The 17,565-nt window shown below is 44.6% G+C and overlaps 1 protein-coding gene across 3 annotated transcripts in view; it reads left to right on the top strand.

Annotated features, from left to right (window-relative positions):
- Positions 1–342: 342 nt before the first annotated feature.
- Positions 343–17,565, top strand: part of esrrga (estrogen-related receptor gamma a) — a 137,471-nt gene continuing 120,248 nt past the window's right edge. The window contains exons 1-2 of one of the 3 annotated variants that reach the window (XM_028971193.1): positions 6,071–6,357; positions 6,442–6,773. Coding sequence is in view for 1 of the 3 variants with exons in the window: in XM_028971174.1 (XP_028827007.1) it covers positions 487–488 (2 nt within the window). In the remaining 2 variants the exon portion in view is untranslated. Of the gene's footprint in view, positions 489–6,070; positions 6,358–6,441; positions 6,774–17,565 lie in introns of those variants that run through there. The other 2 variants (XM_028971128.1, XM_028971174.1) reach the window with 2 other exon arrangements.

Genomic DNA, 17,565 nt, shown 5'->3' on the forward strand with positions numbered 1-17,565 from the left:
TAGAGAGCCGATTGTCATGACAACTGGGACGAAATGGCCGATCAGTCACCCCTGTTCGCGCCGCGCCTCTCTCTGATTGGTCGTTTCGCTTGACGCGGCCGGAGCCGCATCCGGAGACGCCTTGGGGTGGGGGTCGGTTCAGAAGCCGCCTCGGGATCGACCACCAAGCGTCTAAAAAAGAAAAAAAAAAACTTTCGCGCTACGTCTTGAAACTCGGGAGGGGGACTCGCGCGCAAAATTACGCCTTCTCCTCTCATTTGTCACTCGGTTCCGTCTGCGAAAGTTAGCCTATTTATAGGCAGACCCCACGCAACAGCCCGCAGGCGCCCGCCCGAAGCCCTCCTGCGAACGCGCGAAGCTCCAAAAGTGATCGACACCCGAATCGATCGCCGCGCGCTGCGGATCGGAAGAGAGCGAGCGAGAGAGAGAGAGAGAGACCCCCGGGCCAATTAGTAGCGACCCCGTCCCACCCGACTCCCAGTGACCATGTGAGTACCGGGACAATCGCGCTTGCGGACCGCGGTGGCACGCGTCGCCGTGCACGAGCTGCGCGCGCCGCTGCAGCAGGGGAGTAAAAAAAAATGAAAAGCTGAGACGTAAAGCGACGTGGGGTGCAGATGCAGAGACTGGGGTGGGGTGGGGGTAGTCCTTTAACTTCTTTCTGCTCTAAAACTTTCAAAGAGTAACGCTTCACGAAATACGAGACGTAATGGCAGGTAATCAAAGTCAGATGTGAATATTTTGTCAACGACAGACGGCCAGGAGCGTTCATTTTCACACACACACACACACACACGTTTTTTTTTTTAAATATCAAACGTAAAATCATATACTAGCATGTAAACGGTACACATGTATAAATACAGTTTAGAATCACAAAAACATGGTCGGTTAAGCATAATATTTATTCTAGATCGGGAACATGACGTTTTCCCCGTTTTTGGGGGGGGGCTTGTCATGGAGGTTGCCTTAATCCGGTGATTACATTTGATTTAATTTTCATAATAATTAAAGCGGCATCGGTGAAATGAGAAGTGGGGGGACGCACCTCAGATGAAAGGCTGCGGCGCTGTTTGTGTGCGAGGCTCCCGCTCCCCGAGAATACTGATTAAGTGATTAGATTGATAGATGGAAGGGTAGACAAAAATGATTAAATTAGCATATCACAAATGCCCGGTTTGCGGAAAATCCCGTTCGCGCGAGGCCCCGTGTGCTCGGGATTATTAAACGCGTCTGCATTAGGTGGCAGCAAAGAGGCTTTCTGTCGGCCGGCTCCAGCCCTCTCGGTGCACGATGCATCCACACGGGCTTTGTGTTCTGCAGGGGGACGCGTGTGCATATGGAAAACGTGTCCTTATGGCCTTGTGCATTTCAAAGGCGTGTGCATCAGAAGTGCAAGGCTCATTTGGCATCATGCAACGCCGACTGAAAATATTTTACACTTGTAGAAAAGCACGAGCAGGCCGACGGTCAGCAGTGCAATGATGGACATGGGTTGCATTAAATTGCATGTTATTAAATGTTCAACCCACTGAAAAATTGCATGTTTTTTTTTTTACTTCTTCAAATGTACCCAATTAGCTCTTGCTCACTAGTCACGTTACATGTTTAATAAAAGGACTTTGTGTTGTCAGCTTTCCACCAGGGCCGAACACACAGTGCCTTAATGGGAAAATGAAGGCGACCTCTGTTAGACTCATGTTGTGGGAGCTATCCAAGGTGCTGTTTCATATGAAGCAATCTTATACTTCGATCCCAGAAGCGCAACATTGAGGGAACAAAATGCACACCAGGCATCGGCCTAAATAAACTAAAATAAGTCTTACATTTTTTATCCATAACAATATTATTAATAATCCACTTAGTGTCTTTGCTGTTTGTGACTAGTTGTTATGTATTGGTTGCTGAAGACAGAGCTAACTTTTCACTGCTTTGGTGTGTAAATGTACTTTCTTTCCACTGGTGATACAGACTGTAACTTTATTTCATGCCAACTCCCATTTTCAGACTGATTTACTTCCTGATTCCAATTAGTCTTAAGTCTAATGAACAGGCCATAAATTCAATCAACAGGACATTACGGGATTTAGATTGATGGCTTAGGTCATGGAAATATACGTCTCGCAGCTAAATTATCCGAGGGAAAACATAAATAAACAGCCGGCGTGTTGCTACAGTAGCGCTGCAGCCATGCAGCTGTACGGCGACGAGGGCGGAGCTGGGCAGGAAATAGTCGGCGTGGTGAGAGGTTCACTGATGCCGGGGTGTAGGGTGTGTGTGTGTGTGTGTGTGTGTGTGCCTGTGCGCACCACAAGAGTAGCGTTTCCCTCAGGGGAGAGATCCTTCACGAGGGCACTTGAGGGGTGGACAAACACGAGTGGCAACACTCGGCTCTGCTCTCACCTCCATGGAACAATATGGCAGCGCTATATCTGTCGCTCCGCGCCGGCGTCAGCCTGGTGTCGCCGGCGTCTCCTTGCGGCGTTCTCAGCACTACTGTAATAACAGCGTCCATTCATATTCGCGCTCCGGCGTCTTGATAGTGTGGGAGAACTTCACGACCCGTCCTCCGTGTCACTTTGCTCAAGTGCACTGGACGTCTTATCCAGGTCGATAGAAGGAGGAAACTTTTCTCGGTTGTCAGCAAAGTTGACGGGTTTGGTTGCAGTGCCGTGGCCCTCCAGTTTTGTCTTGTGCTGATTGATTGTCCCCCGTAAATCGGGAACGGTCTTCTTCTTCTTCGGTCTTCTCGATACTTTCTATTTCCGGAGGGTTATAGTTACATCAGTTGAGAGGAATGAAAGATTTTTAAAATCCTTAATAACACTACATATTTGATGCTTTGTTGCATCTGAATGATTTCTAAATATTTTCCTTGGTATTGAAGGAGGTAAAATCAGCATCCAACAGATTTGCAGACTCTGTAGTCTCTATGTTCAATATGAATATATTTAGAGAATACATTTAATATGGACGCAGCCAGTTCAACACAGCGATATGGCTATTTAAACTCCCCACCCAGCCTTTGTCGGTGTGTAACATTGATGTTAACATTGATGAATATTGCAGCACATGGTCCTGTTCTTTACTGTAGGCCTCTTGGAACCATGCAGACATATTGTCAGCACCTTCAGAATGGTGAATGAGTGAACGTGATGTCAGCGAACGCTCCCCATGCACTAGATCTTATATAGTGCCCTGAAAACCGGGCCCTTTGGGAAAAGAGAGCTCTGGAAGTGGATGAATAGGACATATCTATTGTGAAATGCACATTTAGAGACTGATATTTTATAAAATAACATATCCTTGTACTTTATGGGCTGTTTTTGCGGTTTTGCTGTTTTGTATGCAGCTTTCCTGCGAGCCTTCTGCCTCTGAATCCTGTGGTCTGACTGAAGCAAAATGAAGCACCACTGGTTCAGAATTTTACATATTTGCCTAAACCTGTATGACACTGACAGATGAATCCAAGCTTCGTCTTTGCTCTTCTGGAGTTCAATCTTCTGCAATGATCTCCAAGTAACAGAGGTCCAAAATTGAAATGTTCTCTATGAATCAAATGCTACGTTGTGTTCCGTAACAGTGTTGAAGATCACAGTTCAAGCCGGCTCTGATGTAGCTTGGCCCCAATGCAATGAAATGTACATTTACAGCATTTGGCATACAAACGGGTGGTTTGCTGCTGATTAATGTTGAACACAAATGAAATGCTTAATTGCAGAGCATGTTGGTGTTTTTGAATTTGCTCAATTTTTTTTAACTCCAAGCTGAAAGAAATCATTTTTCAAGTGATGAACATGAACGTGAGTGCCTTAATAGGACGTGTCACAGTTTTTTACCAGTCTAAAGGCATGGTACATGATCCCTCAATAGACCGGGCCCGGTGGCAAATTTTTGCCTGATCGGTTGATGCAGAGCTGCTCAAGCCTTTATGCTTGAGCATTTCAAGCCGTCTTGTGAACAAAGTGTATTTGGTGGCAGCAGCATAACCTATGAACCAGAAGGCCACAAAGGTTCAGGCCCCACTTACTACCCTTGTGTCCCTTAGCAAGGGAGTGTCTCCAGGGGGACTGTCTCTGCAAATACGGATTGTAAGTTGGGTTAGGGTCAAATGTAAATGTAATTGTGTTGCACCTTTAAGGCTACATAAATGTTTAATGGTACCTTGAGGTCCAATAGTTATCTTGTACCCTATAACTAATACCAATAATAGAAACAAATAGTGTTTTCTTTCTAAATAAGTCATGTTTTGTTAAAGTGGGCGTGGCTTGTGAAGACCATCCTGCGAAAATGATCCTAGGACCAAATGCAGCTTGGAAACGTTTAAAACTTTATCCAGGTGACGTTTTGGCTCGGGCTGGAAGCGGGCCGTTACACTGGCGGAGCGGGGACTGAAGCGCAAACCCCGCGTTCCTGCGTCAGGATTACGCGCCCTTTTTTTATTTCGCCGTAAAGCGCTCAGCTACGCGCGCGTCTATGCGTCAGATCTGCCGGCATTGCGGGAGCGGAGCGCGCTTTTTTCCCCCGCAGGACCCCCGTTTCGGGAGTGAAAGCGTCCCGATCGCGGAGGTGGACGAGAGACTCGCAGCCTCTGTCCCTTTAATAAAGCCCCAGTGTCACCTGGACACCCGCCACACATCTGACTCACAAGGTAACCCAGGGTATTTTATTCTTTATACCCGCCCTCCACACCCGACCCACGCGGGAAAGGGGGGGGGGGGTTCACGTGACGCCGCGTGAACTTCGCGCGTGTCCTTGAAATGTTGCGGGTACGAGCGCGCCGGGGCGAAATGGATTCCTCTGCTCGGAGCCGCGGACGTTCGTGTTGTTGTGTTGACGTGTTGTTGTGTTCGATGGGACGCCCGCCTGCGGGGGGGAAGGGGACATAAATCGACAATCGCACGTCGCCAAATGGTGCACGCGTCCTTGCGGGACCGGAGTGAAGTTACTCTGGGTGTAGTTAGTTTTGGTGGTAGGATGTGAGTCAGAATGGATGTCCGTGCAACACAATAAGAGATTACAGGGCTTCTGCCTGTCTGCTCTGTCGGTCTGTGTGTCTGTCTTCTGTTTTAAAGGTTTGCACAGACAAGTACATTTACATTTACATTTGTAGCATTTATCAGAGGCCCTTATCCAGAGTGATTTACAATCAGTAGTTACAGGGACAACTTAGGGTTAAGTGTCTGGCTCAGGGACACAATGGTAGTAAGTGGGATTTGAATCTGGGTCTTCTGGTTCACAGGCAGGTGTGTTACCCACTAGGCTACTACCACCCATGCACTTTTTTAACCTTTGGGGGTTTCAATGTTGTGCACCACAATAACACAATATTGAAAGTTTTACAGCTCCCCGTGTAAATTAAACTATAACTCTTTGTATTTGGCCCTCGAAAGGGTACATGAAGGTACTTTTAGGTCGTTGATTGTGCAACTTTAAACCTCCAGTGTTTACAGGATCACATCCCGAGGCATGTAGGAGAACCCTAAATTGTCCCTAAATTGTGCCTTGCACCCAGAGTCCCAAGAAGGGCTCAGACAAACGCAAACCCTGCTTAGGAATAAACAGTTCTGGAAAGTGAGTGAGTGAGAGTACATTTTTGTAGATCATACTCTGGGGAGCAGAAACTGTGTCCTGCTGTACCCCCATTCCAGAGCAGAAACGCAGCCTGTAACAATACATGGCCTTTGCATTGATGCAAGGCCACTTTATGGGCAGTGGTGGCGGTTAAACAGCTGTCATCTGCTCACCAAGGGTGATGGTTAAAAGCAGAGGACACATTTTGTTGTGTCACCGTGTGCTGTGCTGCACTGTATCATAATGACAATCACTTCACATTTATGGATTCCATAACCCCTTTTTTTGATATATCTTGTGGCACTTGGTGACTGTGTAGGTTGTGTCACGTGGATGTAACTGTGTCCAGGACGTAACAACAGTCCAGTGTAGTATATAAAGATGTCTATCTGTCTGTCTAGTCACCATGCTGTCTCTCCGCCTCTGCCCTGTCCCCCATTTGCTTGAACTTTATGTGTGCGTCGGACAAACACAGCAGGCACTTGGCCACCAGGCACTCAGGCTCTGCTGATTTCTTAGGCGAAGATTCAATCTGCGTGCCACGTTTCCCATAGAAACTTACAGTTGCCGCACCTGAAATGCTGATTTGCGGACGAGGCGGGACGGGCTTCGCGGCCGAGGCAGGGAACGCGATCCTCCCTTAAATAGACATTTGTTTGTTTGTGTTTGCTCTCCTAGACTTTTCCCCCCCTCAAAATTCAGCGTGGGGACATTTTTCACGTTTAGACAGTCGTGCATTAGGGACCGGGGTGCTAAAAGAGCAGCGGCTCCTCTTCGGTGAAGGTCAGCTCCCAGTACGGACTTCTGGCTTTGACTTCCTTGAAATGTGATGCTGGTGCTTTTCAGTAAAGCTGCTCTTTTCTGCAGGGCTGCAATCGGAGCTCAGCTGGTGCTGTGTACTAGTACACAAGCAGGGAACAAGTCGGCCAGTAAGCCCAGCAGCCTTTCTCTCTCTCTCTCTCTCTCTCTCCCCCCTCTCCCTCCCACCTCTCCTCTCCTCTCTCAGCCCCTTCTTGCCAAGATAGGTCCTGCTTAATGATTTTGCGAGAAACGCTCAGCCCCTGAATCAGAGGAGGAAGAGGGAGAGCGGCGACGTTTGTTGTGGTTCCTGCGCTGGGAGGAGAGAACGCCAGGCGACCGGCGGACGTCCTTGTCCTTGAAACTGCACCAAAACTCTTTGAAGAAAGCCAGGAAACGGTGTAAGTAACACACACCTAGACAGGGTGTGACAGTAGGGTGCGCGGGTAACCTGCTGCTCGGCGCTGACCAGCCAAGCAAAAGAGGGAGAGGTGTTGGTGTCGGATGTGTGGCCGTTGTGTTTACGCGCCTAATGGTTTTGACAGGGGATTATAGGAAATGCAAAAATGCCGTATGGTTCGGGGTAACGTGCCAGAAACTTTGTTTTCGCGCGTGTAGCGCCTCAATGTAGGACAGCGCACTCTGCATCTCATTGCTTCGAAAATGCCACCATGATAGCGTGTTTTTGGGGGGCTTTTTTCTTTTAAACGGCATGTTGTTTACTGTCGGCGGGATGCTGCAGGCGCTTGCGTGTGGTAGGCCGATCGAAAGCCACACCTTCGCGCGGTGATCCAGTGAAACTGGAACTGTCGTTGACGCTAAGCACGTACAATCTTCCACTCGGGTTCCTCATCACTGTTGCAAATCTAACAGAAATTATTTCAGAGCGTTTGTCAAAAAAATACATTTAAAAAATGCTCTGTCCGCAGTTTGTGAGTCTGTGTTGGTCACGCAATTGAGGCCACGCTCTCAATTATTTAAATATTCAGTGGTCAGGCTGCCACCGCACAGTTGCCCTGGTGGCACTGCACAGATTTCTTGAGCTGTCGGCGTTAAAAAAGGAGAAGCAACCACGTGTGGTTCATCAGAGAACGCTTATGGTAAGGCACCTCATTGATACCCCACGCCGCTCTCGCATGTCTCATCTATTAATACACATGCAGATCTAGCATTTCATTATCGTACGCATGATAGAACCTTAACCACTCCGAACCTCTTCTAATAAAGCCATTTATACCTACATACATAATATACAATCATGTACATAAACCACTTCTCATAAACCATATAAATATATATATGTAATGATGAGATGGTCACACCCACCACATCAAACAGGACATTGGTTTTCAACGAGGTTTTATTGCAGTGGTCACATGCCAAGCTGGCGTGCCAAGAGCATGCAAACAGGTCTCTTCTCGCAAGGCATTATGGGGAAATGCTGCGTAGGATCTTCTCGCGCTGTTTCAAGCCCTCTGTTTGCACAACGCACCTTCCCTGTTCCCCTTTAAGCCGCTATTTACTTGTAATCCATGGTATGCTTTTTCGGAGCGAATGGGATTCTGTTATCCTGTATACTCAGAGCAAAGTTGATCTTCCGATTAGTATTCCACCGCTATAATGTATCCACCAAGTTTGGAGCACCACACCCGCTCACCCCGTTCCCAGTAGGCTTTACACTGAGGCATACCTACAGAGCATGTAGATATTAGTTTAGAAGAAGATAATTCCACAGTTTGCTGGGAGACCCTGCGCATTAATTTAGCGATGCAGGAAATCAAAAGACCTCCGTCAAGTTGGTCATATGAATGACTTTACATGAAGGAACTGGGGCAGATATGCATCTATTAATTGGCTTGAGGAGAAGTATTTAGAAATTTAATCCTGAGGATTAGCACATTTCACTGAGCACATTTTTCTCTTTGCCCACCACCTTGTCTTCATGTCTGAGTGTGCTTTTTGAAGCTATCAAGTACAGGATTATTGCACTCAATATTTTTTACCTTTTTTTTTTCATGCAGTACATTAAAAAATGTGTAAACAATCATTTTAAAAGTCTGGAAGTGCTTACCAGCAACAGATCACCTTGACTTGCTCATCACAACACAGCTTGTTGTTTGTCACTTTACCCAGTAGCTTTTAATGAAGGAAGTCTATGAATTGTGGCCCCTTGCAGCAAATTAATTTGCTAAGGGTCATTAGTGGAGCTCTTGCTCTGAACTATCCTTCACCTCCTGAATAATTAACACATAGTGACCGAGTGGTGTCGTCTACGCCACCTCTAAATCAGACTTCTGTATATTACGTGACCATTACAAGTTCTTCCCTCCAGTGCCAGGAATCACATCTGCTAAACCTTCCATAGGCTGTGCCAACAAACCCATTTAAGGCTGCAGACAAATTGTAATTTGTCTTTAATTATGTCTTCGATGACTTGTGGAATCCTTTGCCTCAAATTTCAGTGATGTTGTTGATGACCATGTTGTCATTTGAAATATCCAGACAATAATGCTTGGTACCAGCATCAAAAATATACGTCAAAAAACTTTTTCAGTCTTCTCCATTTTTCGCTCTCTTTCCTTTTGTAGGAAAGATCCCTGCCTCTCACTGTGCATAAGTGCGTTACACCTACCTTCAGATTCTTAGCAGATCGATACCTATAGATCCCCTAATTGGAAGCCATTAGTTATGGGGTTTATAAAGGTGGTAATTATTGAGTGTAATCTTGCAGAAAATTAAATTTGGATTTGTGTACACCACAAGAAGTTTCTTGTTTCTCCACCACTTTGCGTTCTCTGTCTGCGCGGCCTTCCCTCTTTTTTCCCGTGACTGGGAATTATGTGGTTGTCAGTTCATGTGTATCTCACTGGGATGGAGGTACAGTCACAGTGACTGCGGGTGTCCTTATTACCGCCGATGACAACATGGAGACTTATCGGGATTCTAGGCTTTAATGAAGTGAGAATGTTTTCCGCAATTCACCTAAAAATAAAGATGAAAAATCTCCATAAACAAAACAGCAGCGGTCTTGACCAGAACTGAATATCAGATGATGTTTACTTTGTTGAAAGCCCTGTTCACCCTGTTGATGTTTTAATGGAAAAAAGAAAAATACGAAGATAATTTTAGGTGAGATGATTTTGAGTTCTTTCGAATTAGTCATTGTAGGGAATTAAATTGTAGTGTATCATAGTTCAGGATTCAGTATAATTAAAGAATGGCTTCGTAGGTAAACATTTTATTTTGACATAGTCTGTCATGTTATGGTCCCATATCATCTCACATCAGATATAAGAGATATAACTTCATGGCATATTTTTGAAAACTGTCAAATTTTTATAGGATTTTGTTATTTTTGGAACTCCCAATTAACTCACACCCTTGGGTCTTTCATTGCCAATCCAGGCAGACAAATGGACTGGAAATGATCACAATGTCTAATGAAGCTTTTTTTTTTTTTACAAATAGTGCCCAAAAAAGATTAATTAAACAAGCAAGTATAGACTCCCTCTCTGGTGAATAATCAAGTTGTTGACTTAACAAATTTTGCCACTTTTAGTACATTTATGAAAGATAAAAACCAAGAATGAAAGACTGTTCTTGAAGCACAATCATTATGTCTAAAATTGCTTACTTATTGGCCATTTGCTCTACACATGGGTGTGGGAAGGATGCTATTATTTCCAAGTTCTGTAACGAATGCTAAGAACCATTATATACCATTACTATAATTCTCATTGAATATAACGCCAATCATAATTTATTGTGATTGTGTGGTTATTTATGTCAGTGTCTACTTGTGACCTCTCTGACACCCAGTGGTGTTTCTGTTTTGACACAGAAGTCACTATGAGGTTGCATTCTTGCAGTAAGCCATGCAGTATAAACGCTTATTTTTAGATGCTGGGTGACATCCTGACTATGGTTGCAATACAAATGTCACATCGCGCTGTGAAAATGCCCCTGAAAAGGATAAACGAGTCTCCCACGAGAGAAGCAACACTATCATGTGAATCTAGACCATATGCGTTTTCTATAGCCATGCTGAGTCAGTGCTCTCCACGTAGCCATAACAGCATTTATGCATTATCATACGCAGATGGCTCGTGTGCGGCTTCTACTGTATGCATAACTCTGGCTGGAGTGTTTGCTTCCATGTTAATCAGCATGCAGAATGCTCTTTGAGCTCAGCTGTATAATATTATCATGTACGCAGTCATAAAGAATAATAATAAAAAATAAAAAGGTGTTGTGTCTTGGCTGAAGTTTGCATCGGGGGCTGCCACTAACTTACCAGCCCGATATGCAAAACAGGTTTTGTTTAGCTGTATAAATGAAAATTGCTAATCAATTTTACCCCTTATTTCATGGCCTGTGGTTCCTGCCCCACCCCCACCAGCTGGTTAATCATGCACAAGCTGAACACTTCATTACCCAGGACATGTTTGCCCCTCAGCGCTTTCTCGCTGGTAAATTAGTTCTTTCTATTTATACAGGTAAGGCAGGTCAGAGGTCCCCGGGTTGAAAAAAGGTAAAGGGATGAAATTAATATAGCGGCGGGCTCTGCCGGCTGAGAGGCTCCCAGAAGAAAAAAACCCTCCAACTTAAACAGTTTCATAAGGAGAAATGAATTGGCTCCGTAGGAGTGCGGCTCTTTTTGTTCTTGCCTCAGATTGTTCCTGCTGTGTGCTTTCTTTGCTACACAGCACTGCGTGTCCTTTGAAGGCAAGAGCTCAAATCTGGAGGCATACTTCCTGTCCTCCTCACTTTTTGAATGCATTTTATGTGATTTTGTATCATTGTGGCCTCATGGTTTATGTGTCTTTTTTTTTTTTACTTTGCTATGCTTGGTTGTATCACAATCTGCATGGTAGAAGAACCTAGGCCATGTTCTGAATTCTTATTTGGTTGGCATATACTCAGCATATTCACTGTAGTTGTACACCACCATAAACCTTTTGGCTCATGATAAATTGTATTTTCTATTATTTCAAGGCTTGTATTTGACTAATGGCAGTATCTTCTGATGGGTTGTATCAATATTTATCCACACCAATTAAAATAATATTTTTAAGAGTAAGCATATAAGCAGTTTAGTTTAGGTTTCTTCAGGCAATGCTTAGTTCATGTTAAGTACAGTGCTATGAACACACATATGCAGATGACAGCTGTAACGTGATGTATGATGTACACAAACCCGTCCCTGGGCTTCTTTTCTGTGAGCGCGAGGTGATAACGAGGACCGAGGATCCTATGGCCAGAGAGGCAGACAGGACCTCAGCGGCTGTTCATGACCTAGTACAGTAACAGCTTGGCTTGCTGTTAAGAGTCTCACAGCTGCTTTAGGCTCTTGTTTAGGGTGTAGGGTGCGCAGGGGGGGGCGAGGCGGTTCACCCTTCTTCACCCCGCCGCTTGTGACTCACCAGGCGGTTTTGGTCCATCTCCCATGATCTGTCACCCCGGTCTCTAAAAATACGGCCACCCGCCGTCTTGATCCCCTGATCCCGAGGCGTCCGATTTCGACACGGATGCCTATTAATAACCGCGGCACATTGATAAGACATTCCTCCATTAATTCATTAAATGACCCAGCTGTGCTATGCTGTGTCATATTTTCCCTTGGCCTCTCCGCTATGTGAGGCAGTGCAGGCTGGACATCCCCTCGGTGTTGAGTCCTCCTGGCCCGAGCGTACATATCGCATGGCCGCCCTAGTATTTTCATTGAAACATGAGCCCTCCAATCATGTGTATTTACATAAAAATACCCACCCATGTTACATGAAGTGCTAAACTGGGCGTATGGGATAGCAGTAGGGTGGAGCAGGGGGTTGAGGGACACATGATTTTTTTCCACTCCATTCCCTGGTTACTCATGTTTACACACATTAATAGGTAATTCTGTCATCTTAACGGATTTAGGCCCACCTAAAGTGGCACGCTACGCCCCGTAATACTCCACGGGGCATGTAATGGAAAGAAAACGTGTTGATTACTTGTGGCAGGAACTTGGAAGAGTAGAAGGGCTGGTGGGGGGTCTACCGTTTGCCTGGTGGAGGAGTGCAGCTGCTGCCCTTTCTGATAGCATTGAAGTGAGGAAGTGAGCGCAGGCTCCAACTTTCCATCCGCGTCTTCTGCTCCTGCATCGAGTTCCCTGGCTCACTGTAGCCCCTGTAGGTTTAATGGCTCTTTAATCGCCAGCGTAATGTCCTTCCGTGACTCAGGCCGTAAAACAAGTCCGACCACGCGCCCGGGAAGTTCGCACTTCTGACTTGCCGTTGGTGGTTGAGATTGAGGAGGAGTCGTGAGAATATTGATTCTCCGGGGGAGTAATGTGAAGATTGAGACGATGAGGGCTTGTGAAATCTGGAAACATTGGAAGACGTGAAGGTCATTAGCCATAAGGTTGTCTCAAAGAGCAATTCTTTTATAGTGCAACAAACCTACAATCTGGTAAACGACTGGTGCAATGACAGAAATGACAATGGTCAGAAAGGCCTGTGTGACCGGCATGCACTGACTCCAGCACCGGTGTGGGACAAGGGGAGAGGGCGTCAGCTCCCAGAGTGGCAGCCGTGTGGCTGTGATCAAGTTCGCTTTTGCTCACTCGCTGCACAGCGCTTGTGCTTATTTCCCTTCCCCACCGGGGAGCCAGAGGAAGAGTAGATGAGGGAATCAGAAACCCGTCCATTGCTCTCAACAACAACAGTCCCTCACAAATTCACAAGCCACCAGCACTGTATGGGTCCATGCTCCTGTGTTGGAGGGATGGACTTCCTTATTTTAAAAGTTCCCTCATCTGGTGTTTTGATGATGGTGAGGCTGTTGCTCCATAATTTCCCAAAAGCGTTCAGTATGGATCTACTGACCATGCTTTTCTTAAATTTTCCCCCAAACCAAATGTCTTCTGTCATATTTTATATGCTGTAATGTAGGATCACATGTCCTGATCTTTACTCAGATGTCCATTATTTCAACAACAGCATTGCCGAAGCTTGGAAGAAATCTACTGTCCAGACGCTTATTTTTTAGGAGTGAGCACAGAGGAGATGGAGAGTTGCTAATCCTTTGGGCTGGCTGAGCAGAAAGGGCAGACATATTTATAGCAAACCGAATTACTGTGCAGCAAATGCACAACAAGCCCTGGCTCTGCCGTTGCTCTGCTCTGTAGTACAATTACAGCAAAGCTCCATGCAAATTTGGCTTTAAGTCACTTGGACCAGGCAGCGCAGTGTCCCCTTTCAGAGGTGCTTTACTGCGGGGCTACTCCAAAGGAACAGGTGGTTTAAATGATCGGCTCAAGTCCCCATCTGTTCTTTAGAAAGGATCATTTCCCTTAAGCAGAGCGGGTGGGCTCTGAGAAATTAGTAAATATATGCAGTGGGTTTATGTGATTTGATCATTGCTTACTTGGTCATTCAGACTGGAAATTAGGACTGAGCTATATATTGATATCATTATCAACTATTTGTGTTTAGTTAACAGTTCTTACCAATGTCTTTGCAACAATTAACATTAATAATAATTGACCTTACTAAGCATTGTACCTGCCACTATAGCTGATGTCAGGATGAACAGGTACTTATCCCATGCTTCTTGCTTGGGAGGATAGCTGTAAATGCAGAATTTATCAAACCTAACATGTTTTTTTCTTTCTGTGGGCTTTCCGCTCCTAAAAATAGGCTTCAGCATTGTGTTCTATAGGCACTCATACAATCAGCTGCAGTATTACGCAGCCAGAGACCTCATCTGTCAACACTCCAGTAAATGAAGAAACATGGCAGCTCAGTGTGCTGAGGGATGCTTTTACGCTACAGCCACCTGCTATTCATAGCTTGTCCTGTTCTGAGATCAGTGTGCAACTTTGTGCGATGTAGCAGTAGTAAGTTTTAATTTTTATTAGTCAATACACCATTTTTAATGGTGTACCGACTGTGGAGTTTGTGCACCTTTGCATGAAATGTCACTATGAGTAGTAAAGTGAGCAGATATACTGATGAACGAAAATACATTAAATTAAATATGAAATATTTGTTTACATTATTAAATGTAGTCATTTATAGTACAAAATACTGAAAGAGACCTGAAGCTAAATTTTGAACTACCTGGCGTGGTCATTGCCCAGTAACACCTCCTTCAGCAACTATCACGGCTTGCAAAAAAGAGTCTTTTTTTAGCTAAGAGACTTCAGGCTTTCCACTGAGGTGTCATTTGGACCATGATCTTATTGTTGGACCAATTGTCCTTCTAACTTTTTTACAGATGCCTGTTTATTTAAATCCCTCTTAAAGTGAAGTATGCAATGAACCTCTGCCTACAACACATGACCTATCCACCCCCCAACCCCCCTACTACTACTATGACTACTACAACTACTACTACTACTAGCTGCCATTATTTAACATAATTGTGAACTGAGGATCCAACTACCTGTACCAATAGTTTCCATCTTTTGGTGATCAATGGTCTATTCATAGTAACAGTTATTAAGCAAGGGTGCCCGAACTTTTGCATTCAACTCTCTCTGCGCTATGTACAAGCGTAATTGTGTTGTAAACATGCCTCTGTATAAGTGATTGTGGTGTGTGTGTTTGTCTAAGTGTACCTGTGCTGTATGCGAGTGTGTGTGTGTCTCCTGCAGTGACATTAGTCAGAGAAGGTATTTTGGGAGCACAGACTGTTCTCTCTCAGTTTGAGCCCCGTCAGCGTGACATTTTCATGAATCATGTTGTTGGGCGAGATGCATGACTTCGCAGCCTCAGAGGTGGAGGACAGAGTGCTGAGTGCAGGGAGACTCACCTCCCCACCGGGGTGACGTCAGGGGCTATGCCATACTGCCTCCTGCCCCAGGGACCGCTGTCCCCACTGGAGTGGGCTGTCAAAGAGTGGTCAGTTTGGTCTCCCACAAAGGCCAAAATGTTGTCTGAAAACACATTTAAAAGATGTTTTTTAAATGGTAAATCAGCGCTGTATGTTGCCTTATTCCTAAATACGAATCAACTGTGTAATCAGAGTGGACGTACTGTCATTGGCTGGACAGATTGGTGCATTTGCACACTATTTTCAGAGGTGGGTTTACCCAAGTATGAGTAGCATTACTGCAAAATAATTATACTCAAGTACAAGTAAAAAGTAGTCATCCAAAAAATACAATATATACAAAAAATACAGTACAAATTATCAAGTGATAAAACTATGCAAGTACTGAGTAACTGTTTGATTGTAATATCTCATTCAATCAGAATACAAATGTGGTAATTCTTGTATTTCCTAATAATAATAATATTTATAACTTTTTAAAGTAGGATTTGTAGTGATTAATGGACTCTAGTGTACAAATTATCTTATATGTGCTAATTGTACGTTTTATCATTGATATATTAAATTAAACAGCTAAACAGAAAATGTATAGAGGTTCTGTATTCTTTCTGTAACCTTTGGTTTTAGCAATGGAGACAGTCACATCTTCCATTTTTCATTCTGTGTCTGTGTGATGAGTGTGTGCTGCAAACCCTTGTTTGTGTGTGGTCATGTGACTGCATGGCGACGTCAGAATGGTGAAATGCGTTAAATCTACTGGCAGCATCTGTCTGGCAAAAATAAAGGATTGGTTAAAAAAAATGTGTCGACAGTTGCCCAGTGCAGCGAAGTAAGAGTAAAGTTTCTTCCTCACAAATGTACTCAAGTGTTTTAAAACTACTCATTGTTGCTTAAGTAAATGTAACAGAGTAAATGTAACTCGTTTCTACCCACCTCTGACTATTTTATTATTGATTTCTATTGCAATGCAAGTAATTTACATATAAGGTTTCAATACTTGAAATGAACTGGACCCTTGGATTTACTTTTTTCATTGTTTGGGTCATTGTCCTTTCTAATTTAGGTTTCCTTAAGGGGTTTCTGGCATTTGTTTCAATGCCAGAGTAGCAACAAGGTTTCCTACTTCCTCCAGCTGAAAATGACTCCAGAGTGTGATCCAAAGAGGCCAGATCTGTGAAGTGCAAAGAGCTCTGCAGCATTGTAACTGACCTCCCATTGCTCTTCTGTTATAATATGCTTCTGTTATAACCATGGCTGGGAAATAGCAGAGAATCCTGAATATGAAGAAATCACAGTGCTGTGTGTTCTGCTGTGTATATTCGAGCTCCAGACACTTGATACACTGCAGGACTATTCTCTATGATACAGTCAGGATTGATGTATATCTGGAGAAAAACAGGAGAATTTTTTTTTTTTGAAAGAAGTATTTCATGTAAAATCACAGCATTTAGCAAAACATCCAAAAAGTCTCATATATGTAAATCATATATAAAAAAGTAATGTCATGTGTGTATTTATGTGTGTGTGTGTGTATGTATGTACACTGCTCAAAAAAAATAAAGGGAACACTTTAACAACACAATGTAACTCCAAGTCAATTTCACATGCTGTCGTGCAAATGGAATAGACAACAGGTGGAAATGAAAGTGAAGCGATTGTCATTGTGAAACACTGCAACACAGCACAGGGTGCACACATCAAAATTTGTCCTCTGCTTTTAACCCATCACCCTTGGGGACGTGGTGACAGTGCTTTGCTCAGTGGCAGCTCAGTGGCACCTTGCCAGCTCGGGATTCAAACCGGCAACCTTCTGATCATGGGGTTACTACCTTAACTGCTAGGCCACCCATACCCCCAATTATCAAGACGTCCCCAATAAAGGCGTGGTTCTGCTGGTGGTGACCACAGACCACTTCTCAGTTCTTATGCTTTCTGCCTGATGTTATGATTACTTTTGAATGCTAGCGGTGCTTTCACTCTAGTGGTAGCATGAGACGGAGCCTACAACCCACACAAGAGGCTGAGGTAGTGCAGGTCATTCAGGTTGGCACATCCATGCGAACTGGAGATGTGGAGGAGGACGTTGGAGGGCAACAACCCAGCAGCAGAACCGCTACCTCCGCCTTTGTGCAAGGAGGAACAGGAGGAGAACTGTGGTTGGTAGTGGAGAATGTGTGTGGTAGTAGCCTAGTGGGTAACACCCTCGCCTGTGAACCAGAAGACCCAGGTTCAAATCCCACTTACTACCATTGTGTCCCTGAGCAAGACACTTAACCCTAAGTTGCTCCAGGGGGGACTGTCCCTGTAACTACTAATTGTAAGTCGCTCTGGATAAGGGTGTCTGATAAATGCCGTAAATGTAACTGCCAGAGCCCT

Source organism: Denticeps clupeoides, chromosome 1 (genome assembly GCF_900700375.1).
Source record: "Denticeps clupeoides chromosome 1, fDenClu1.1, whole genome shotgun sequence".
NCBI classification, from domain to species: Eukaryota; Metazoa; Chordata; class Actinopteri; order Clupeiformes; family Denticipitidae; genus Denticeps; species Denticeps clupeoides.